This window comes from Carassius gibelio, chromosome B8 (genome assembly GCF_023724105.1).
Source record: "Carassius gibelio isolate Cgi1373 ecotype wild population from Czech Republic chromosome B8, carGib1.2-hapl.c, whole genome shotgun sequence".
NCBI classification, from domain to species: Eukaryota; Metazoa; Chordata; class Actinopteri; order Cypriniformes; family Cyprinidae; genus Carassius; species Carassius gibelio.
In genome coordinates this window covers 22178172-22203300 of record NC_068403.1, presented here as the reverse complement: position 1 = coordinate 22203300, position 25129 = coordinate 22178172, and the positions used below count along the sequence as shown (strand labels likewise).

The window sequence follows — 25129 nt, the reverse complement described above, 5'->3', positions numbered from 1 at the left end:
GATCCTTCAGAAATCATTTCTAATATGCTGATTTATAATCAATGTTGAAAACAGTTGTGCTTTCATATTTTTGGGACCTGTGATACATACTTCAGGATTCTTTGATAAATAAAAAGTTAAGCGAACTTAATATCATTGCTTTTTTTTTTATCAATTAGTGTTCTTAAAGATATTGTCACTTAATTTAGCAGTGTGCCATGTTTCAGTCACTTTTTCATTTTTTTTCCTTCTATAGTCGACAGAAAAATACATATATTTAAACGTATTAAACAAATATATACATGAGAAGAGCTTTGTAAGAAATTGAGCTGTAATACAAATATGGAGGCAAAAATGACTGTGATGTCATCAATATGCTAATTATCACATGATGCCATCTGTTGACTTTTTTTGTGCAGGATTTAGTGCTTTCCATTGAAAGTACAGTAGATGTCAAGTGTGGTAGTAGTGATAGAAATAAAAAAGAAAGAAATAACAGTCATTTAAAATGCTGTTTCTTTCAGGCAGTGCGTCTGAGATCTGACTGATTCCTGACCAGGATCCCTGCAGATGACATGCAGTCTCAGGTAAGAGCATCTGAGGAAGTGCAAAGCTTGCTCTCTGTGTTTCTCAATCTGCTAACCCCATGTTGATGTGTGGTGCTTTGCACTTGCACTAACTTATGATCCTTGGCAGCTCCTGGGCCGTTCAGCATCACCTTGAAAGACGCCCTGGAAGCACAGAAAAAAAGAAACGTTACAATCAGCCCTTCACACAATGACAGGAGGAGAGAAAGAGAGAGCTATTTATGGACTAGACTTGGATTTCCATGAAAAAGCCCCAGTCCCTGTTCCCCCAGCTCACAAAGCATCTCCATGATTTAACAAGATACAGTTTCACCATCTGTGAGAACACAGGGATCTTCCCATGACCCCTAGAGTTCACATGGAGAGAGGGAGCATTATTCAGGTCACAGAGAGAGCAGCAAGTGAGGGATGGTGGGGTTCGAGTCAAGAAGAAGAGGAAAGGAGGCCAGGAGGACGTTTCACAATGATGCTAACTTAACCTGTTATTCACGGTGAACTCTTCATGACCCTGTTGGCTGAGAGTCACACCTTAGAGAGTTTGAATGAGGGAGCTCAGTAAAACAGGGCCCTGTAATGAGGTAGTAGTTTCTTCTCTTGTGACCCCTCAAACTACGCCACAAAGAGTCTCTCTCTGTAAGAAGCTGGAACATCCACAATCTAAAACGGACGAGGATGGACAGTTTGTATTTGATACTTTGAGTGAATAACATAATGGAGCTGACCAGAGAGCAGATTTATTATTGCTAAGGTTGCTTCCCGAAGCCCTTTCAAAAAAAGTCAGTGGCAAAAATATAAAACATAATATAATAATGCGTTTTAATATTTATCAATAGCAACGTTTACCAACACCAGAATTGAAATTTTCATTTAGCCAAAGAAATCAGATCTCAGTAGCTAGACTTGGTTTATTGGGAGAACTGAACTCTCTATTCTGTTCAGATGAAAAATTAAACCGGTCATAATAAAGTTATTCAGGAATGAGCTGCGTTTTGGTATGCCATCCCAACTAAATCTACATATTACTATTTTAGCAGTTTTTGTTCACTGCGAAGTGTATCCTTATAAAAAAAAATGTAAAATAGTTTTTATTTGTAATTTATTGTAATAAAGCTGAAATAAAATGTAATATAAAAATTAGATGAAATTAGTACTGCGAATCGATTAATCACATCCAAAATGAAAGTTTTTGTTCACATATTTGAGTGTGTACTGTGTTTATTTATTATGTATATAGAACACACACTGTTACAACTGGGTATTTGCTAACGTAGGAATAAAGCATTCGAGGAGGGTCTTGATCAAATGAGGAGTTTACTGAACCTCGAAGGAGATAACAGACAATATACAACACATTAACATCATTAGGTTAACAAACATCATTAATCACGGACGAGGAAGAACTGGACGGACAGGGTATTTGAGCACACAGGAGGTGATGAGGGGAACTGGAGACAGGTGAGGATCAATCAATTAACTAAACAAGAACAGGAAAAAGACCAAATAAGGAAACAGACAGTCCATGAACGTAACACACACACACACACACACACACAGTTTATATTTTGAAAATATTAACATGTGTATATATATTAATATATTTTATAATATGTATAAATATATTTAATATATAAACATAAAATGTTTTTCTTAAATATATACATGCATGTGTTTGTATTTATATATTTATATATACATAATAAATATACACAGTATATACTCATATATTATGTTAACAAAAACTTTTCTTTTGGATGTGATAAATCGCAATTAATCATTTGACTGCACTAGATGAAATGAAATCAATAACAAGTGAAAATAGAAATATTGCTTTGGCAACGAAAATATAAATGAAATAAGTTGAAGTACTAAAATTAATATATTTAAAACTGAAATGTAAAAATATAAATACAATTGTATTTATAATACAAAAAGAAAAAGAAAAAGAAAAAGAAAAGTTATATATATATTTATTCATTGCTGCTTTGGCCAAATTTGGATGGATTCTGACATTTCAGTGCATCACTAATCTTGTGAAAAAGAGCTATGCTTTAGCAAAAAAAAAAAGTACTTAAGGTATTTAGTACTAAAAGTACTAAATAAATATTTTTCTCTAGGGTAATGGAATAAACCTTAGTTACAGTATAAAACAACTGGGGCTAACTGCTAAAACTAATCTAAACCTTCACTTCCTGTTCTTGAGAACAAGACTGAATGTCTTAGGCATGTTTTCTTTGGAAACTGTGATTCAGCTCAGTGGGTAGCACCGTCACCTCACAGCAGTCCCAGCTGAGCCAGTGGAGTTTGCACGATCTCCTCATCTCTGTGTGGCTTTCCCCCGAAATCCAAAGACATAGGTGACTTGGACACTATAAACAGCCTGGGCCCTGTTGTTTAGGGTGTCTCCCACCTGGCTGTGTCCCAAAACACTGGGATGGTTTCCAGCCCCACGACCCTGTGGAGTATAAAGCAGTATGGAAAATGGTTGAATAGATAGATGGAAACAGTGATTCGAGGTAATACAATATAAAACCTGTGTTTTTCTCTCAGAGAAGAGTGGCGGTGCATGACCATCTCAATGGCTCGCGGATCATTTTCTCGGACGAGGCTCTTCCGGGCAGTGGATCCAGACAGCACTTCATGGCTCCGGATATGACCCAGGAAGTAGTCGTAATCTCTCCTGGTCTTCCTACACCACCCTCAAGTCCTTTCCACATTAGCTCAGCCCCTGCGTCTTCACAGCACAAGGCAAGAGCACAGCCGTAACACATTACTACTGCAGACGTTATTCCACATGTGTGTGGATGACTTTATTAATCATATGCACTGGGGTCCAGAAGTCTAAAACCACACTGAAAATCTAGGATTCAAAATGTAATCTTAACCAGGACACACAGTAAACTGATAAAACAATGTTTAAGAAAAAAATGTTAGGTTCTGCAGCTTTCTATGTCACTATATATATAAAGGATGAATGAACAACACTGCTTTGACTTGGACAGGACTGAATGTGTGCAGAGTAGACACTTAACTTATATTGTTCTGCCCCCTTGTGGCGATATTTACAAAAAAAAATATATAGTTTGCCAATCCTGTTTACAGAAACTTTAATTTTTTTTTTAATTATTTGTAATATTTAAATATAGTGTCCCCAAGTGAAGTATTTAACACTTAATCTACTTTGAATGCGGTTGCATTAGATATCACTCCAACTGGCATGTTTTTGGTACATTTTGTTGTTGTTGTATAACTGATATGTGCTATATACAGTATAACTAACGTTTCCTATTTACCTTATACTCTTTAAGGTCACTATAAGGTCACTCTTTAATTCACTATTAGAATATGATTGTCATATGACTGTGCACTTATGTTTCCAGCAGGTCGCAGAGGTCAATGGAGGTGGATTAACAAGACAGAGTTTCGGATCCTACTATGGGCCGACTCAGACAAATGGTAACTTTTGATAAGTTTTGATGTCACTCGACTAAATTATCATAAGAATTCCTATGTGTATCTTATCTGTGATTATACGTGTATTTAACTATAGGCGTCTCTGCTTGAACTGGAGGAAAATGTAACATTTGAAATTAGAATTGCAAATATTATATGTTCATATATTATATTAATATTTCATGCAATTTGGTCTATGTTAAATTGTCATCTCTCTGTCTTTCAGTTGGATTATCCAATGGTGGGCCACGGACCGGAGGTTCTGCCACGTTGTCCAGGACGTCCAGTACCGGAGAGGAACGCTTAATCAAGTTCTCTGGAATAGGTCCTGTAGATGAGACAGGGATGCCAATCGCATCCCGATCTGTGAGTCTCACTCAACCACTGCAACCACTGCAGTCCCAGAATGCATTGCTGTGTCACACCTTCAGACAGTTAGAAATAACAATGAAACCCATAACTAGTGTTTCTTTTAAATGTAAATTAGCCATGAATACACAGTGTGCTGGTTATCAGCAGAATATTATAGTCAATATAGTCAATATAGTCAATATAGTATATATATATATATACACACTTTATATGCAGTGTATATATTGTATTATTTATTTATCCATTAATATAAGCTATTTTGGCAAGTTTAACTATAACAAAAAATAACAAAAATCAGAAATAAAATTGAATAAATACTGTATATACAATACTAATAAAAATGACTAAAACAACAAAATTACTTAACTAAAATAGCAAAAAATATAACATTAAATACAAAAAGAAAGAAAGAAATTAAACAATTTCTCAAAAAATATTGATAAAAATATGAGAATATCTCAAAACGTATGTATTTGAGAGGAACGATTTGGTAAGGTATATATTAAGAACGTCTCTTGTGTTGATTTTAAACTTTTTTTTTTATTCTGCTGAGATATTTTACTTGTCAACAAGACAAAAATATTGATTACAAATATTTAGTACACCATTTATGCCAGCATGTTTTGTTTTGATTTCAAACAATGCATTTTTCTCTTTCCCAACCCTTTCATCAGAGCGTAAACAAACCCAAGGACTGGTATAGGAGCATGTTTAGACAAATCCACAAGAAACCAGAGGGTATGTGCTCTCCTCCTATCTCTCTCTCGGAAACAATGAGGAAATTCCTCTCCATTATTGTCTGTCACATTCTGCACTGATCCAGAAAGAATAAAGCCAAACTCTGGCTCAGAAATTTTAGCCCTCATTTCGTGAACATTGTTTAACCTTTCAGCACATGTGGAGCTCAATGAGAAAGTGCACAAATGACCCTTTGAAAGTGGAACCAGATAGGCTTTGCTGAGCATGATGGGATTCAGGATACCGAACTGTGCCTTTGCCTCAGAGTTAGAAGATTTCAAAGTCATAAAAATGTAAAGAGCCCAAACTATTATTGTAAACATTGAAACTGGTTTTAGCTGGTTTAGACGCGTGTAGGTTTGTTGTAACACAAACTCCTGCTTTATCACTAACTGCTGTTACCAAACTTCACAGTATCCCTCTGGGATATTTGGCCAGAGTCCTGCGCTTGATTCACGTACAGAAGTTTCCAGTGTAATAACTGGAACAGCAGCTGATGTCGTTGAGTAATTATGAACAACATAAAGCTGCGTTACACATCTTGCTCAGTGTGTTTTCATAGACACCTGGTTTAACTCAGACTTACTGAGAAAGAAGGAAGTTAATAGCTGGCTGTCATGTGATCATCTTACATGGTATGGTCTTTAAATAGTATAGTAAGTGGAGTCATTAAAAATGAAACTTTTATCCAAAGAGACTTACAGTACAATTATTACGCAGTCATTCCTTCTCCCATGATTTTAATGGTGATATAGTTTATGACTGCTCTGTGTTAACCAGAAAAAGCTCTTATTATGATTAAGGACTAAATCACATCAGCTCCTAGATATTGGTGTGGTTTTAGATAACTATACAGATGCAGCCAAACATCTGAGGTTCAGTACAGTTTAATGTATATTTTTAGTTTTAGTTTTATGCATATTTTTATATAGTTTAGTTGTTAATTAATTATAGGTATTTATTAATACTACAATTCTGTCAGGTTGCTTTTTATTTATTTGCTTGTTTTTTTTACTATTTTTTTATTTTTATGGCCAATAACTGATACATTATTATATAATCTACACTCCTCTTCAAATGTTTGGATTTGATATTTAAATTTTTTTTGATAGAAGTCTCTTCTGCTCACTGAAGCTGAATTGATTCAATACAGTATAAAAACACAGACATTGTGAAATACTATTACTATTTTAAAAAATGGTTTTGTATTTAAATATATTTTCAAATGTAATTTGTTCCAGCATCATTACTCAGTGCCATATGATTCCTCAGAAACATTTCTTGTTATTATCAGTTTTGAAGACAGTTTCTTAAAAAGTTTAGTGTGGCTTAATATTTTTATGGAAACTGATACATTTTTCTGGATTTTTTATTGTGTGGTAACCGTTTTAGACAGCTATACACTATTTTGTATAAATATAAAAAAAAATATTCAAACATTCTAAACATCTAATATTTGCCCGTAGTTGATATGGTAGCAATATATCATGCATGCCTGATTAGTTAGTAAAGCTAATATAGGGTCATTTCTTGTAATTTAACTTGTATTTTTTACTCCTGCAGAGTCTGAGCTTGACTGGAGAGAAAGTGAGTAGCTGAATAGTTCACATGAAATCATTAGACTTTTTCTGGGCTCTATATTCTGTGATTCGCAGTCATACAGAAGCCTGAATTGTGCTGCAATTACTGTGTGTGTTTTACACTTGAAATTGTTAAAGCTTGGTATTTGATGTATAGAGATAAAGAAATTATTCTCAGCTTGAATAATAGTGTAAAGTATCTATACGCTCATTAAAATGTCTTTTTTCAATGGCAACAGGGAAGCTGTCATCATCTCCTCCTCCAGATTCTGTCCAGCGGGACTGGCGCTCAGACCCCTTCACCCTCACCCCTCACGGAGCCCTACCCGACTGGTGAGAGAGAGAGAGAGAGAGAGAGAGAGAGAGAGAGAGACAGAGAGAGAGAGAGAGAGAGAGAGAGAGAGAGTTACACAGACACTGGGCAGGTTAGGATCTGTTTCTGCAAGAAACAACGATTGCGTAGTAAAGTGGCCTGTGTGTGTGTGTGTGTGTGTGTGTTACAGGGCTGATCTGGGCGACACAGGGAAGCACCCAGAACCCAAAAGTATTTTTGACTTTGAGCCTGGAAAGGGAGCAGAAGAGGATCGTAGTCGGGTAAGAGACTTTAACCATCACCTCTCCATGCAGCTTAACTAGAAATATTGGAAACTAGAAAAAGACTGGTGCACGGGGTTTGTGTATTATAATATGAAGCTGAGCTGAAAGGCATTCAAATGGCACGCTGTTTTACAAAACACTTTTTTATGTTGCCAGTTGTCTAGAGTTGTCTGTTGAAAGCTTTTGTTGCTGTCTATTGGCATTTTGTAAGTGGGTTGGTTAGTTTGTCACTTTGACTAATGCTTATACTTAGGTTAGGGTTCATGCAAGGTGCTTTAATTTTGAGTTTTGAATTAGGACTCCTGCTTTTTTATTATTTTTATTAACTATTGAGTGAAGAGAAGATGCTTGGAAAACATCTCTGTTCCTTTAGCACCTTTAAGGTACATATATTACATATTTTAAGGTGCATATTTCTGTTTGTGCACATTCGTATGTTAATTAGTGGAAATTGTGCTGGGAAAAGCTTGTGTCTGCGTAGCAGTTATAGTATCGATTTTGTCGAGATTCTGAGAAACTGGCTCGACTTGAAACTCTTCTCTAAAAGTCTCTAAAAGAGGTTTAAAACTACAAGACATTTTAAGCTTTATGTTCTTTATAAATATATGCATTTGAAGTGAATATTCAGACTGAATAACTAACTGGCCATGAAAAGGTGTGGGAACATACTCTTGTATAATGATGCTGTTAGGTGCGATCTACACCCGATTAAGATCAGATGTCCTTTTAAGAACGAGGTGTTTTAGTCTCAAAGCTTTAAAGGGATAGTGGACTGGTGGAATGCCAACACACGGTAACAAAAAGACTTTCAACAGACACTATAATGCTTTGGACAACTGGCAAGTAAAAGAAAAAGTGTGTTAGAACTGCAAAAACATGCCATCTGGATGCTTTTTGGCAACTTTTCCCTCTAAAAATCACATGATACACAGACCCGGTCCCCGGTGCCAGTCCATCTGACTCAAATCATAGCTTTGGTGAGAAAACTTTATTCCTGAAATGTGCTTATTGTGAGACCTGAGCAGTCACATTAGAACGAGATTCACACGTCAGTGCGTTTGACTTATGAAGAGGTGGAGTGAGCACTTTGCTTTCTGGTTTCTACTTGTACACGTTAGTTTGGACTTGACCATCTGGAAATAGGAACAAAAGCTCTGTGACAACAGATTCTGCCGAAAAGGTGTTCAGTTTTATTAGAAATATTAATAATACAGCTCAAATAATCAGAGACATGGTTATGGTAAGGGGCATCTGTATGTCCATATACTGCTGTGCTGGATGTTTATGCTTTCTGTAAAGGTTAATAATCACTTATATCCTCAGTAATTATGAATCAGAATGATTTTCTACTTGGTACTGACATTACAAAGATGTGTTATTGGAGGGCCACGAGAGAATATGAATTAGGATGTTTGTCAGGACCCCTGATTGTTTCTGACTGACATTATGTTTGGCTCAGTGTGAATATGAGAATGAAAGAATCTGTCGTTTTGTCTCCAGTTGTGGAGCTGTGCGAAGGAAGGCAGTCTTGTGATACGTATTAAACCTGTTAACCGCTTGTGTGATTTAAAAGCACCGTAGTTTGAAGAGCTGTCAATAGCTGTTTCTACTTTCATTCTGTTTTCCCTTAATGTGACAGCTGTCACTAAAGACATATCAGAAAGAAGACGTCACTTATCTTATCTTAGTTAGGTAACGGTTCTGGATGTCTGACTTGGCTTCAATAAGATTATTATCTGCCAAGATATGTGAGAGTGAGGAGCTTTTCACATGATCCTACCTGTCTGGAGCGCTTGTAAAACAGCAAATTGTTGAAGTCTGCTCTTTACCTAACAATTAAATCAGGCCAAACACATCAGGTTTATAGTTACATGGCTCCTAAGTTCTTACCTGTGTCTTGTACTTGTAGGTTTTATAAATTTTAATATCACTAAGTGCGTTTACATGCACATTCATAAACTGATTATGCTTAATAAGATGACAACGAGTGTGGTCATGTAAACGGATTAAACCGTTTTCCTTTGGTCATAATCAGCTTATTAAACCAACTGGCACATAGATGCTTACTGTATGTTTTCATATGCTACCACCAGGAAATAACCAGATATTTAATACAAAATTAAAAACGCAGTTTACATGCATTGCCAGATTATTGATTTGCATGTAAACCAATAAATCTAGTAATTTTAATAAACTGATTTTTGGCATAGTTATCAGTGTATTAGGAATGTGCATCTTCATAACTGAGGCTGATACGATGCATTGCTAATGTTACGATGCATTAAAGATATTGTACATATGAAGCAGCTACCAGTGCAATGCAATATGCAATGCGATCCGATTTCGATTTGATCCAACACAATGCGATTCAATTTGCGATTCAGAAATACAATATGGTTATGAATGTGGCTTAATGATGCTGTACTATTGTTGTTTTTCAGTCTCTGAGATCTGGGTCACAGCTGCCTTCATATCACAGCCCAGTGAAACCTCACTCCCAGTCTCCGTCCATTGAGGTGAGTGTCTGACATCCATCTGCACATCTCACTTTCTGACAATCTGTATGTTTCTTTATTTTCCGAATTCTGGACTTTTCTTTTTTATATAATTGCAGTAGCCTACTATTAAAAGTGCATTTGTTTCAGTTTACAATCCAACCCGATCTCACGGCAATTCGTACATTTTTCACAAGGTGGCTTATTCGTACGAATTCGTACGACCACACTCGTACAAATTCATACAATTGTTGCCAAATCGTACGTATTTTACGATTTGCACAATTCGTATAAATTTGTACGAATGATCTACACCTAACCCCGCCCCTAAACCTAACTTTCACTGGGGTCGTATAAAATCGTACGAGTGAGGTCGTACAAATTCGTACGAATAAGCCACCTCGTAAAATATGTACGAATTGGTCATGAGATGGCGTTGGTACAATCACATCATTAACTGAGTAAAAGTCTGTTCAGGTTAAGCCTTCAGTCTGAAGAAGATATTGTAATATATTTACGTAATCAGCATAATCTGAATAAATGAATTCAGATTCTTTTCCCGCTCCGCTCCTATGAAAATACTTTATCACCATTCATTATGCTGTGTTTAAAGAATCTTCAAACTTTCAAAGTTTAGTTTACTTGAAATTGCATGAAGTCCCTGATTGCGTTTGGAGCCGTGAAACCGCACCCACACATCATTTCCAGTGTGTCACCTGGCTGTCATGCTGTTGTGCAGGCGACGCTTGTGTCAGAGCTGAACCGCTTTGAGGCAGAGCTGGACTCAGACATCCGTGGTCTGGAGAGGAGACTGTCCCAGAAGCAGCAGCAGCGGCGAGGCAGGGGTGAGGTACTGACCCTCCCATCTACACATTACACTCACAGTCAAACCCACTGTGACACACCTCCCTGAAACCACACTTGGATCTTTATTCTAACTTTATGATCCAAAAATTAACATTTTAAATAACTATACTGCTTTGCAAGTCTTCCTGTCAATCCAGTTGAAATTCCAGTTTGATTTATTGTGTTTTGTGGCCTGTTCATTTCAAACACATACTCAGAATACTTCAGTTCTGAATTTTGCCCAGCAAATACTAAACAAATACTTTCTTTGAAGTTTTAGAGAGCGAGGGTCAAAGGAAAACAGAGACACAGCAGTTAGATAAGGCAGAGTTTTTTTGTGAAGTATTTGGCGTACTGTATCAGTCGCTCTTTTAAATCTTTTGGACTTCTAGCTAGACTTTAGTCATCCATTAAGGCCTCACTGATTTCTTTAAAATTCCCACACCCTTCAGACAAGGTATTAATCTTAAGCTCTCTTTTGTTGTGCCAAAAAAAGTCCAATGTTATCTTCCTGTCAGTGTGCTTCAGGTTGCTGGATGTTGACAGCTGTGCATGCTGATCCTCTCTGTCACTTCCTGTCATACCGAACAGCCAAAGTCTGCAGCCGCCCACTGCTGAGCTCTCGTTTGAGTCACGCCAACCTGCGCAGTGTCTGCTCTTTATATCCCAGCTCTGTTTATTTGATCCATCTCTCTTTTTGTGATTCTTAAAGGGACAGTTCACCCAAAAATGACCAGTTGCCCTTTATTTCTATAAAATACCAAGGCATTTATTTGATCAAAAATATTCATTCATCCATTCATTGATTAATTAAAAGCTCAAAAAATAGCATTTATTTGAAATATAAATCTTTTGTAATATTATGCCTTTACTGTCTCTTTTGACTGATTTAATGCATCCTTTTTTCGATAAAAGTATTAATTTCTTTCTCAGCTCACTATTCATTTCAAATCTCAGCTTTGCCATCATTAGAATAAATAACATTTTTAAGTATATATTTAATTAGAAAACGGTTATTTTTATAATATATATATATATACTATATAATATATAACATTATATAATATAATTATCAAAGTATATTATATAATAATATAATATACTTTGATAATGATTTAATGTGAGCATATGAAACTTAATTTCAAACTTTAATTTTTATGTCAAACTTTCAAATCTTTTTTCAAACTTTCATTTTGTTCTTTGAAAACAAAATAAGTTCTTATTGCTCTGCTCAATGCTACAGAAATGAAAGGACACTAAATCAGTCACAGCTCCAACAGACTCATACTTTTGATTCATATTCACAAATCTATACTGCTGTTCACTTAAAATCAAACTATCCCTTTAATCTAAAATGAGCTTTTGGCTCAAGGAATTCTGCACCTTTAATTGATTAAGGCTTTATGGCTCTCCCTGTGCTTGTGAATTCTAAACTGTGGAAATCTTAGTTGATTACATCAGCAGTTCCATCTGATTCACATTTACAATGGGAGCTCAATGAAGGAGTTTAGGACCCAGGGGAGCTGTGCAGCTCTCAGTGCAGGAACGGTCACCGCCTCTTGAGATTGCATTCGAGCTGCTCCCAAATGCTCCTGTTTAACTGGTCTTTGAGAGAGTTCATGTGTGTTAGAGCTGAATGAAATTCTGATTTCTATTTACAGGGAGCTAAAACCAACTCAGCAACCAGAAGAACAGAAGAGAACAGACAAGAAAACAGGTAAGCCTACAGTAGTTTACTTAATTATACTTTGAGAACAAATTCTCCTCTAAAAGTTAGCCAAATATGACAAAACTTAGTAAATATACTTTTTAATTTTAATTTTAATTTTTATAAAATGCACTTTAGCGTCAGTTATAGTCTAAAGAAAATTAATTTAATTAATTGTATATATGTTACATAGTTAAGAATGGCTTTTATGTAATTTGTATGGAAGTTATATAATATAATATAATATAATATAATATAATATAATATTTATCCAGCATAATAATCTCTGTATTTGTTTGTTCTTAATTTATATATATATATCATAATATTAAGTTCCTTCATATGAAGCAGGAGGGGCAAAGTAGTTTCTTTAGAGTGTTTTGCAGAAATAACATCTAATAATAAAACGGTGTAATCAATGATGATGACATGTGACACATGCAGTAGAGTCTCTGTTGTTTTCACTTATTAAGGTCATATGACATGCCCGGCCTGTCTCCTCGTCTGATTGGTTAATTGTTGACTCTTTGGCCGGCGGCCCACATACCCGACCCCATGCTGAGCTCTTTTTGCCTGTACATGTGTTTGTGTATTTGTCAGAGTGTGTGTGTGTGTGTGTTTATATCTAAGCGTGTGTGGTCAAATTGAGGATGGCTCTTTACTCACTTGCTTGACCTCATTCATCGTGTTAATAAAGAGGTACAGTATTGGTTCAGTTCTCAGACACTTTGGATGCGTGTGTGTCTGTGGTTTTCTGTCTGCATCGCTGCTTTTCAAGCAGTTATCCCTCTCTTTATGTGCTTTGACACAGCAGCGCTATAAAAGACAAACTTTGTTTTTTTACTTCAGATATTCATGCCCATTCTGACACCTTAAGCTTCAGTATTTGCTCACCAGGGGCCTGTATCTCACTGGATCCGACACATTCTTGAGTTCTGGCTCTGTTTTTCTGTGACATGTCGATGGTTTCTGCCCCCTTCAGCCCCCCGCTGACTCTCTCCCCACCCTCCAAATGCCATAAATGCCCCTGCTGCTACAAAAAGGATACAGAGTGAGGACAGTTTTATAGCTTCCCTCTTTCTGGGACGATTAATAACCCTGAGGCTGGAAACCTGTTAACATAGTAACTGCTTGTTGGGTTCAAGAATCGGTTTGCTGCCTTTTTATCACACATTGCAGTTTTTATGTATAAATATTGTTAAAATAGGGCATTTTTACTACATAAATCATAATGTTTAGGCTTAAAACAAACTTGTGGGATGGAAAGAAAGAGTATTTGGACTAGATTTGTCACATGATCATTTTGTTTTTCTTTCCCAGCTATCCCACAATCCCCTGCTCTGCTGTAAAGGAGGGCACAGCAGTGAACTTCATGCCTGCTGATGGTAAGATATAGTCATCTTCTTATCCCCTCCTCGCCTGTGGTTCCTGTTTCCTTGTACTTTTTGCCACTCTTCTCCTCTCCTCTCATTCCCCCCAATTAATACAAAGTAAACACATTTCTGTGAAACGAGAAAAACAAATGAAGTACATCATTGTTCAGCAGAACAGGAAGTGTGTAACAAGCAGCAGGATGGAGGTCTTGATTGCGATTAGATTTATCCAATTGTTTTTCCTGGAGATAAATGGAGAAAGACTGTGCCATTGTAAACACAATAACGTGTGCAGAGCTGGAGGCCCAGTGAACCAGTATTGAGCCCAAGAACTAAAGATACAACAGAAATTAATTTGATTATTTCTTAAAATCCCTCAATAATATACAAAAGTTTGTGGTTGGTAAGATTTTATTTAAAAAAGGCTGCGTTTATTTGTTCAAATATACAATGAAAATATTATAATATTGTGAAACATTACTGCAAATTAAAGTAATGTGGATATATTTTCAAATGTAATTCATTCAAGCTAATATGCTGCTTAATATTTTACACATAAATAAAAAAACATTTCAGGATTATTTGACAATTTGATAGAACCGATTCTGCTTTTGATTTTGATATATTATGGGCCGATATCTGATTTCCTCTACAGATCACATAATGTCATCAGACATGGATTTCCCACTTAAGAAAGAAGAGAGAAAGGTACAGTATTTGATCATTTTTCTATGCTCTGAGGTTTGAATGGAAAGTAAATATTTCAATTATATATAATTAAACTATTGTTTTGAAAGAACTTATGTTTGTTTACACAGATGAAAGCAGCGCGAGCCAAATTTAATTTCCAAGCACAGTCACCAAAGTAAGTAGAATCAAATGACACAACACAGATTTCATTATTCCTCATCATTTGCAGAATTGGGATCAGTATAGGAAGGATTCGGGAAAGTCTGATACAACACAAAAAGCATTGCAAATGCATGTATGCCTGTTTCCTCCATTGTGACTTCTTTCAATTACCCTTTTATATCACCATCCTTTTTATTATAGTTATAACAATATAAAATTAGAATTGTGTAATGTAAACTTATAAATGTAAGAAAACAATTTTATATTTCACAATTCTGAGAAAAGAAGTCAGAATTGAGAGAAAAAAGTCAGAATTGTAAAATATAAACTTGCAACTGCAAGAAAAAAGTCGGAATAGTAATTTTTTTTATCTTGAAATTCTGACTTTAACTGGCAATTGCTAGTTTACAGTATATCACGCAATTCTAAGAAAAACAACAGAATTGCGAGTTTATACTGTGTAATTCTGACTTTATAACTCACAATTCGGAGAAAAAAAAGTCAGAATTGCAAGAAGTAAACTCTCAATTTCTAAAAAAAAAAAAAAAAAAGTCAGAATCATGAGATGAAAAGTTGCAATTACTTTGTTTTATTTTTTATTCAGTGGTGGAGCTTCCGTATTAATGCCACTGCAATAAAATATAAGTTATTATTACTTTTTGAACCTCTCATCCAAAGGGAGCTGACCTTACAAAAAGGTGATATAGTGTACATACACCGGCAAGTGGATGCCAACTGGTATGAAGGAGAGCATCATGGGAGAGTGGGGATCTTTCCCACCAGTTATGTGGAGGTATATCCATATGCATGCAAAAAATAAATAAATAAAAACACACCACACCATATTCTTTTCATTTACACTAATTCCTATGTTTTTTGTTTTTTTTTCAGGTTATTCCTCCAACAGAGAAGCCCACGCCAATAAAGTCTCCCACCGTCCAGGTGCTGGAGTACGGAGAGGCTGTAGCCCTGTTCAACTTCAATGCAGACCTGCCTGTGGAACTGTCCTTCAGAAAGGTGCCAGATACAATTCACATCTGTACCATATACTACAATGAAATGATTATGTACAGTTGATTTTCATAAGATGTTAGATTCCAAACTAATCTTCTTGATTCTTAATTGAGCTGAGATGGAAGCCTTTTTAATTTGTTGCTGGTTTGAAATTAATATACTTCTTGTGACCTCTTTCATTGACTTAAATGGTGTGCCTGTGTCCACGGTTTGAAGGATTACACTGATCAGTGAAGTAGAGGCCTTCTTTTAGTTTTTCGCTTAAGGGGTAAAAAGTAGTTCGAAATTCCTTAGCAGCGGTTTTACTGTTAGTGAACATCCCAGACAGCGCCGAGAGCGGCGTTTAGATGAATATGTAAATATGTGCTGCATTCTTTCTTCACAGTAACAATATAAAACACAACAAAAATGACAGGAGTGAGAAAACAGCAGTGTTCTGTGTTCATGTTTTCACTCGGATGTCTGACCTCGACGGACTGAACAGAAAAAAAGTACCAGAGCCCCAGAGCCACACCTACTATTTACTGATTACATAATCACCACAGACAGACCAATGGTAGTTTGAAGGTTTTTACTAGTTTGGGCAAATTTTTCCGGAAGGTTTGACTTTGACAAGCCTTTAGTTCTCTTATTGTGCTTCAATAGTGAACAATTTGCCATTTATTTCAAATTATTTGTTCTCGAAAATAATTACAGGTCACCACCTGCTGGAGAAATGATATAACAGAGTCACCAAATCAATTAGGCAATGAATGAATCTTAGTGAGTCTTTCAATCTGAAGGATTTCAAGTCACTGAAATAAATCAAAAGCACATTGCTAGATGTTAAAAGGATAGTTTGTCCAAAATTACTGTCATCATATATTCACCATTATGTCATTGCAAACCAATATGTTTTTTTTTTCTTTCTGTGGACACAGAAGATGGTATTTTGAAGAGAGTTTTACATTCAGGTTACATGGACTTTCAGTATAAAACAAAATAGACATTAAAAACAGAATTAAATTAAAATAAGACAATACAACTAAAAAAAAATCAAGATATTATTTAAACTCACCCCCCTCAAGAACAGCCTTTTTGAAGTATTGCCTCATTATTAAAAAACCCTGCATATGAAATAACCTAATTTAAAAAAAGTTCAACTAGAAAAGTTATTTCATTAATAAAACCTTGTTATATATAAATATTAGTGTATAAAATGTTACATTCTTAAGGGGTCATTAACTGACAAACCAAAATGCCTTTGATGTTTGGTCATAATAGGTCATTGTAAAAATCATCATGTAAGTTTCAGAACTCAAAACTTTCTTGTTAGTCTGAAAACAGTTTATTTCTGCTAAAACAACAGCTTGTGAAATGTGACATTCAATTATGTAATAGTGTTGATAAATACCACCTTCACAGAAAGAGATCAGCACCTGCTTAAACATCACTGCCTGTTTAGCCCCGTCCACCGATTCTACATCACTGCCTGTTTAGTCCTGCCCAATGATTCTACCTCACTACCTGTTGATCTCCTCCCAATAATTCTATATCACAGCTGTTTCTCTCCACCCAATGATTCTACATCACTGCCTGGTTATCTCCACCCACCGATTCTACATCACTGCTTGTTTAGCCCCACCCCTTGTTTTACATCACTGCCTTTTTATCTCCACCCAATGATTCTACATCACTGCCTGTTTATCTTCACCCAATGATTCTACATCACTGCCTGTATATCTCCAACCAATGATTCTACATCTCTGCATGTTTATCTCCACCCACCGATTCTACATCACTGCCTGTTTTTCTCCAACCAATGATTCTACATCTCTGCCTGTTTATCTCCACCCACTGATTCTACATCACTGCTTGTTTAGCCCCACCCCTTGTTTTACATCAGTGCCTTTTTATCTCCGCCCAACGATTCTACATCACTGCCTGTTTTAGCCATGACAAAACCGATTCTACATCATTGCCTATTTATCTCCACCCAATGATTCAACACCACTCCTGTTTATCTCCACCCAATGATTCAACACCACTCCTGTTTATCTCCACCCAATGATTCTATATCACTCCTGTTTATCTCCACCCAATGATTCTACATCACTGCCTGTTTATCTCCACCTACTGATTCTACATCACTGCCTGTTTATCTCCACCCAATGATTCTACATCACTGCCTGTTTATCTCCACCTAATGATTCTACATCACTGCCTGTTTATCTCCACCTAATGATTCTACATCTCTGCCTGTTTATCTCCACCCACCGATTCTACATCACTGGCTGTTTATCTCCACCCACCGATTCTACATCACTGCCTGTTTATCTCCACCCAACGATTCTACATCACAGACTGGTTATCTCCACCCAATGATTCTTCATCTCTGCCTGCTTATCTCCACCCACCGATTCTACATCACTGCCTGTTTATCTCCACCCACCGATTCTACATCTCTGCCTGTTTATCTCCACCCACCGATTCTACATCTCTGCCTGTTTATCTCCACTCACCGATTCTAAATCACTGCCTGTTTATCTCCACCCACCAATTCTACATCTCTGCCTGTTTATCTCCACCCACCGATTCTACATCTCTGCCTGTTTATCTCCACTCACCGATTCTAAATCACTGCCTGTTTATCTCCACCCAATGATTCTACATCTCTGCCTGTTTATCTCCACCCACCGATTCTACACCATTGCCTGTTTATCTCCACCCAATGATTCAACACCACTCCTGTTTATCTCCACCCAATGATTCTACATCACTGCCTGTTTATCTCCAACCAATGATTCTACATCTCTGCCTGTTTATCTCCACCCACCGATTCTACATCACTGCCTGTTTATCTACACCCAAAGATTCTACATCTCTGCCTGTTTATCTCCACCCACCAATTCTTCATCACTGCCTGCTTATCTCCACCCAAAAATTCTACATCACTGCCTGTTTATTACATTTACATTTATTCATTTTAATGAATTTAATCCAAAGCGATTTACAATTGCTATACATGTCAGAGGTTGCACACCTCTGGAGCAACTAGGGGTTAAGTGTCTTGTTCAGGGTCACATTGACAGTGGACTCACAGTGGAATCGAACCCGGGTCTCTCACACCAAAGGCATGTGTCTTATCCACTGCGCCAACACCACGCTCTTTTTGGTTTATCTCCACCCAACGATTCTACATTCTGTTTAGTCCGACCACTGATTCATGCATGTATAGTGCTTACGAGAGAGGTGAATGCAAGTTTATGCAGAAATCATAAAGATGCTCTGAAGACAACAAGATGCTGTGCAGTGCCAAGTTGTGGAAAAAAAGTGTTTGCGTTGGCTTCCTTCTGATCCCAACGTTAGGAAAGAATAAACTTTATCTTTACTCAAGATACAGACTGCGTCATTTAGAACGTAGTCCTTTGTTCACAGTTTACTGCAGATTCGTTTACAAACAAGGCATAATTTGATGCAGGATTTTCAGGAAGATTGGAACTAGACAATGAAAATAGACAATGCTGTGGTGACTATATTGGATCTGACAGTAATGTCCACAAGTGTAAATAACTGTTTTATTACGTGATCAAAATTGCATGGTCTGTTAAACAGATCATTTGATATGTACTGAGTATTTATGTGTTAACAGCATCCATTTGTGAAGGATGTAGGCTGTCAAACATACATAATAATTTCAGTGGGTGTTTACTTAATCAGCCACACCTATTCAAACAGAACGTCTGATGAGGGTCGTTAAAAACAGGACAGAAAATAGACTATTATTTCGAAGTCATGATGTTTTTTAAATGTTACAATTTTGATAACATTATAAGTAGACCTCAGAGAACAGAACAAAATTAAAGCACAGGCAGTTCAAGACCCATTTAAATCCTTATTCTTAATGGACCACTTGAAAAAGTCATGGGGCCTTCGAATATTGTTGCAGACAGAAGGGGGCCTTAGACTCATGAAGCTTCAAAACCACTGCTTTAAGGCTTGAGTTTAGTAATTAGGGCAATGAATCTTAATCATTTCATGCTCAGACATGTACGTAAATCAGCTGTTTTTGGAATCAACTCTCAGCCCTAACTAGTACAAATATGTAGGATAATGGTTGCCTGGAACATTTACAGACTATTACAGCAAATTTTACAGCTTAACATCATTATACACAAATATTCGACCACGGAATGCTGTAATTGACCAATCAGAAGCAAGTATTCCAGAGAACTGTGATATTTGACACCAAACAGCTTTCTTGTCTCTTGTCTTTGTCTCAGGGCGAGGTGATCTCTATCACCAGGCGTGTTGATGATCAGTGGCTGGAGGGGCGTATCGCCGGCACCAGCCGCAGTGGAATCTTTCCCATCAGCTATGTCCAGGTCAACAAAATGCCCCGCACTAAAAGCAGCGATGACTTTCCATCTTCTCCCACTCTTACCCCAGAGCCCCTCAGCCCTGGTCGACCACAGCACTCCCCTCTGTCTCCCTTGTCACGCTCCCCCGAACCCCAGCTTTCACCTCACAAACACTCCCCTCTGTCACACGCAAAACAGCCTTCAAACCACTTCCTGTTTTCACCCACAAACAACCGGACCGGATCTCTGCACGCTCACAGCCCACTGGAAAAGGACACCCGATCACCCATGTCTCCCTCCAATCATGTGCTGACATCTCCACAGGGCCCGGGACTCCCAGCCAACACCAACTCGCACCCTCCGTACATTACACAGGTTTGTGTAGACTAACAACACTACCTACTGTATCTATGTATGTGTATGGCCTATTAATCAGATTAAGATATAATCTAAATAAATAAAACTATAACAATCATGTTTAGGATGGGACCAGAACGCAGTCTCCACAGCCCAGTGCAGAGGTTAAAATTCCTTCTACATCACAGTCTCCTGTGAACAAGGGTTATTCACGACAACCGTGAGTATACAGTACATTGCTCGTTAATGTCGACCTAATTCAGGCAGACATAAAAATATCATTTATTCATTTTATGACTGCTTAGGAGTAGTTAAGTAAACTAAATCGTCTTGTGAAAGTCATAAGGTTTACAACATGAAAGAATGTGACAATATGACAATGTTTATTTTTGTGTGAACTGCCCCTTTAAGAATGTAGAAAATACAAACCCGATTCCAAAAAAGTTGGGACACTGTACAAATTTTGAGTAAAAAAAGGAATGGAATAATTTACAAATCTCATGAACTTATATTTTATTCACAATAGAATATAGATAACATATCAAATGTTGAAAGTGAGACATTTTTAAATGTCATGCAAAATATGGGCTCATTTTGGATTTCATGAGAGCTACACATTCCAAAATAGTAGGGACAGGTAGCAATAAGAGGCCGGAAAAGTTCTATATATAAATATATATATAAGGAACAGCTGGAGGATCAATTTGCAATTTAATAAGTCAATTGGCAACATGATTGGGTAAAAAAAGAGCTTCTCAGAGTGGCAGTGTCTCTCAGAAGTCAAGATGGGCAGAGGATCACCAATTCCCCCAATGCTGCAGCGAAAAATAGTGGAGCAATATCAGAAAGGAGTTTCTCAAAGAAACATTGCAAAGAGTTTGAAGTTATCATCATCTACAGTGCATAATAACATCCAAAGGTAAGGGTCAAGGCCAGAAAACCATACTGGATGCCCGTGATCTTCGGGCACTTAGACGGCACTGCATCACATACAGGAATGATTCTATAATGGAAATCACAACATGGGATCAGGAATACTTCCAGAAAACATTGTCGGTGAACACAATTCACCAAGCCATTCACCGTTGCCAGCTAAAACTCTATAGGTCAAAAAAGAAGCCATATCTAAACATGATCCAGAAGCGCAGGCTTTTTCTCTGGGCCAAGGCTCATTTAAAATGGACTATGATAAAGTGGAAAACTGTTCTGTGGTCAGACAAATCAAAATTTGAAGTTCTTTTTGGAAAACTGGGATACCATGTCATCCGGACTAAAGAGGACAAGGACAACCCAAGTTGTTGTCAGCGCTCAGTTCAGAAGCCTGCATCTCTGATGGTATGGGGTTGCATGAGTGTGTGTGGCATGGGCAGCTTACACATCTGGAAAGGCACCATCAATGCTGAAAGGTATATCCAAGTTCTAGAACAACATATGCTCCCATCCAGACATCGTCTCTTTCAGGAAAGACCTTGCATTTTCCAACATGACAATGCCAGACCACATACTGCATCAATAACAACATCATGGCTGCGTAGAAGAAGGAACCGGGTACTGAAATGATCTTTCATCCATAGAAAACATTTGTCACATCATAAAGAGGAAGATGTGACAAAGAAGACCTAAGACAGTTGAGTAACTAGATGCCTGTATTAGACAAGAATGGGACAACATTCCTATTCCTAAACTTGAGCAACTTGTCTCGTCAGTCTCCAGACGTTTGCAGACTATTATAAAAAGAAGAGGGCATGCCACACAGTTGGGACATGGCCTTGTCCCAACATATTTGAGATGCCATGAAATTTTAAATCAACTTATTTTTTCCTTAAAATTATTAATGTTCACAGTTTAAACATTTGATATGTCATCTATGTTGTATTCTGAATAAAATATTAAAATTTGAAACATCCACATCATTGCATTCTGTTTCTAATCACAATTTGTACAGTGTCCCAACTTTTTTGGAATCGGGTTTGTTCATATATCTAGGGTTGATCCAGTTACATTTTTTCACTCTTGACCATTTGTTATTCTTTTTCATTCACTCTCTCTCTCTCTTGGCATTCAGGTATAAAGCAGTTTACAACTATAAACCCCAGAACAGAGACGAGCTGGAACTGAGAGAAGGAGACATCGTTCAGGTCATAGAGAAGTGTGATGACGGCTGGTTTGTAGGTAATGGCCCTTTATGTTAGCTTCACTTTACTGTACAGCTCATTCTGGCCAAAAACTTATACAGGATAGGTCTGTTTGACTTTGTAAAGAGATCAACCACTGGAATGACTGATATATTGGTATATTGATTATCACCTCGTATTATAATTTCACATTTGGTAATTATATTTTAATTATATTGTTGCAATGGCTAATGTGACTTTTATATGTTAAACTTATATATATACATACATATATATATATATATATATATATATATATATATATATATATATATATATATATATATATATATATATATATATATATATGTAAATATTTTCAGAATATAATGAATGTGTGTATTTACATAATAAACAGAGTTCACACGCATATATTATGTAAACAAAAACTTTTATTTTGGATGCGATTAGCAGCACAAATTTTTTCATGGTTCTTTGAATAGGAAGTTCAAAAGAGCAGCATTTATTTGAATTAAAATCCTTTTGTAACATTAGAAATGTATTTACTGTCACTTTTGTTAATTTAATGAATACAATTTAATGAATAAAAGTAATATTTGATAACATAATATAATATAAGAAAGCTGAAAGATTTAATAGGTTTTAAGTGTGTTCTCAGTGCAAAGCCCTTCTCTGTGCTGCCCTCTGTCGGCCAGTTCTCACATTACAGGACAGTCAGTTGCCATAATCTTTTGTCACACGTTTTTTTGCTTCACTGACGTTATATTCTTCTTTTCCTGCCAGGTACGTCTGAGAGGACCCAAGCTTTTGGAACATTTCCTGGCAACTATGTGGCACCAGTTTGAGAGCTTCCACCAGTTCTTGTTCACTGACACTACAGGCTCAGCCACCAATCAATGCAAAATACAGTCTGTCTGTACTGCCACTGTACACTGCACACAAAACCCCTGCCCTCCTCACCAACACAAATATAAAACCAGAAAAACTCCTTCACATCCTCCACCAAGCATGTGCACTCCTCACCTTACTGCATCTCTCGCAGACGTTGGACACAGTTGGGTTTGACCAGTCACGCACGATGAAGCCACACTGAATTATACTATTGACTTTATCTAAGATGACTTACTCGATTTTAACATCTTTGTAAAGTTTACCTCCATTTTGGTTTCAGATTTGTAGCAACATTGCCAGCACTACATATCCCGAGGATCTGGATGTAAGACATGGTTAAAACCGTCCGTTTTTTTTCTCTTCTTTTTCTGTTTTTCAGACGCTCATCACAGTTGTCATTTATCTGTTGTGTTGGCTTAGCTGATCGCCACATCATATACTGTAATAATCACAGCCGCAGTCTTTGCAATCATTATCAAGTGTCTGTAAGCGCTTAATGCACCTGTTGCCAAGTGTTTAATCTTTCTGTATTAGGTTCATGTTAATTGTGTAACAAACCCAGCGTTTAACATTATCTTCAGCTTTAGGTTTCAAACTCTTTTGTATGATGAAAAGTCTCCTGCTCGGTGAAAAAATCAGTTAAGGTTTGATATGTTGTGGTGGGTTCCAGCCAGACTAGATTAAACATGGTTTTTGACTTTATAAATTTTAGAGAATTTATCTTAACCTAAGTGTATGCTTACAACAAGAACTTAAAATATTACATATCAATCATGAGCTATTCTGAATTTACAAGTTAGAACTGACACCTTAAAATGAAGTCAGCTTGTGTTTATGATGTCGAAGCACATGTGCACAGGTTTTAAGACAGGAGCCGGAGGACTGTTCACTAATGGTTTATGTTGGCTATAAAAATGGTTGTAGAAGATGCAGGCGTTCACTGAATTCCATTATTAACTCGTTTTGTTTTCTGTTTTTAATTATCTGGGAACTGAAGTAGCTGATTGCATTTGGTTGTACAGATTGCCGAATCGTTATCACACAGTTATCAAATAATGGAAAAAAGATAATATATTTTTATTGACACACCGTATGTATTGCAGTATGTAAGGTACTCACAGATTTTGATAATGATCAAATAAATAATGAAAAACATTGGTTTGCTTGTTACTTTCATTATTTGAATCATTCAGTGTCATATAGCCCATAATGCTTAATTTTCCAAATCACAGAAGCAGAACAATATGTATGTATGTATGTATGTGTGTGTGTGTGTGTGTGTGTATATATACATATATATATATATATATATATATATATATATATATATATATATATATATATATTAGTGTGAACTGCATGGGACAGTTTTTGGTAGATTTGTAATATTTTATTTAATATAATAGAGTTTTTTAAAATTTTCTAATAATAATATTATTTGAATTGATCAATATTTTATATTTATTTGCTGCATATATTTTGATCAAAACAGTCAAGCCAGCAGTTCTCAGAATTTTCTTACAATTTACAATTACTTCAGTCACATGATCCTTCAGAAATCATTCTAATATGATGACCTGGTGCTCAAGATTATTATCATCAATGTTAAAAATCAGCTGTGCTGCATTATATTTTTGTAAAAATTGGGATTTTTTTTTCTTTTCGATTCTTTGATGAATACAAAAATCAAAAGAACACATTTTATTTTAAATAGAAATAATTTTCAACATTATAAAAAGCTGTACTGTGGCTTTTGATCAATTTCCACATAAAAGTATTGGTTTATTTAGTTTTAAGGCGATTTTAGAATCTTAA

The 25129-nt window shown here is 36.4% G+C and overlaps 1 protein-coding gene across 8 annotated transcripts in view; it reads left to right on the top strand.

The window, feature by feature from the left end:
* Nucleotides 1-24469, top strand: part of LOC127963516 (vinexin) — a 53836-nt gene extending 29367 nt beyond the window's left edge. For 3 of the 8 annotated variants that reach the window (XM_052563459.1, XM_052563458.1, XM_052563457.1), the window contains exons 2-21: nt 504-566; nt 3114-3311; nt 3944-4019; nt 4243-4382; nt 5063-5126; nt 6690-6713; nt 6946-7039; nt 7210-7300; nt 9745-9819; nt 10538-10648; nt 12306-12361; nt 13673-13737; nt 14381-14433; nt 14544-14590; nt 15256-15370; nt 15469-15594; nt 19854-20306; nt 20414-20508; nt 22354-22460; nt 23207-24469. In XM_052563459.1, the coding sequence (XP_052419419.1) occupies nt 555-566; nt 3114-3311; nt 3944-4019; nt 4243-4382; nt 5063-5126; nt 6690-6713; nt 6946-7039; nt 7210-7300; nt 9745-9819; nt 10538-10648; nt 12306-12361; nt 13673-13737; nt 14381-14433; nt 14544-14590; nt 15256-15370; nt 15469-15594; nt 19854-20306; nt 20414-20508; nt 22354-22460; nt 23207-23268 (2064 nt within the window). In that variant the 5' untranslated portion in view covers nt 504-554 and the 3' untranslated portion in view covers nt 23269-24469. The remainder of the gene's footprint in view (nt 1-503; nt 567-3113; nt 3312-3943; nt 4020-4242; nt 4383-5062; nt 5127-6689; nt 6714-6945; nt 7040-7209; nt 7301-9744; nt 9820-10537; nt 10649-12305; nt 12362-13672; nt 13738-14380; nt 14434-14543; nt 14591-15255; nt 15371-15468; nt 15595-19853; nt 20307-20413; nt 20509-22353; nt 22461-23206) is intronic. The other 5 variants (XM_052563463.1, XM_052563462.1, XM_052563461.1 and 2 more) reach the window with 5 other exon arrangements.
* Nucleotides 24470-25129: the final 660 nt, after the last annotated feature.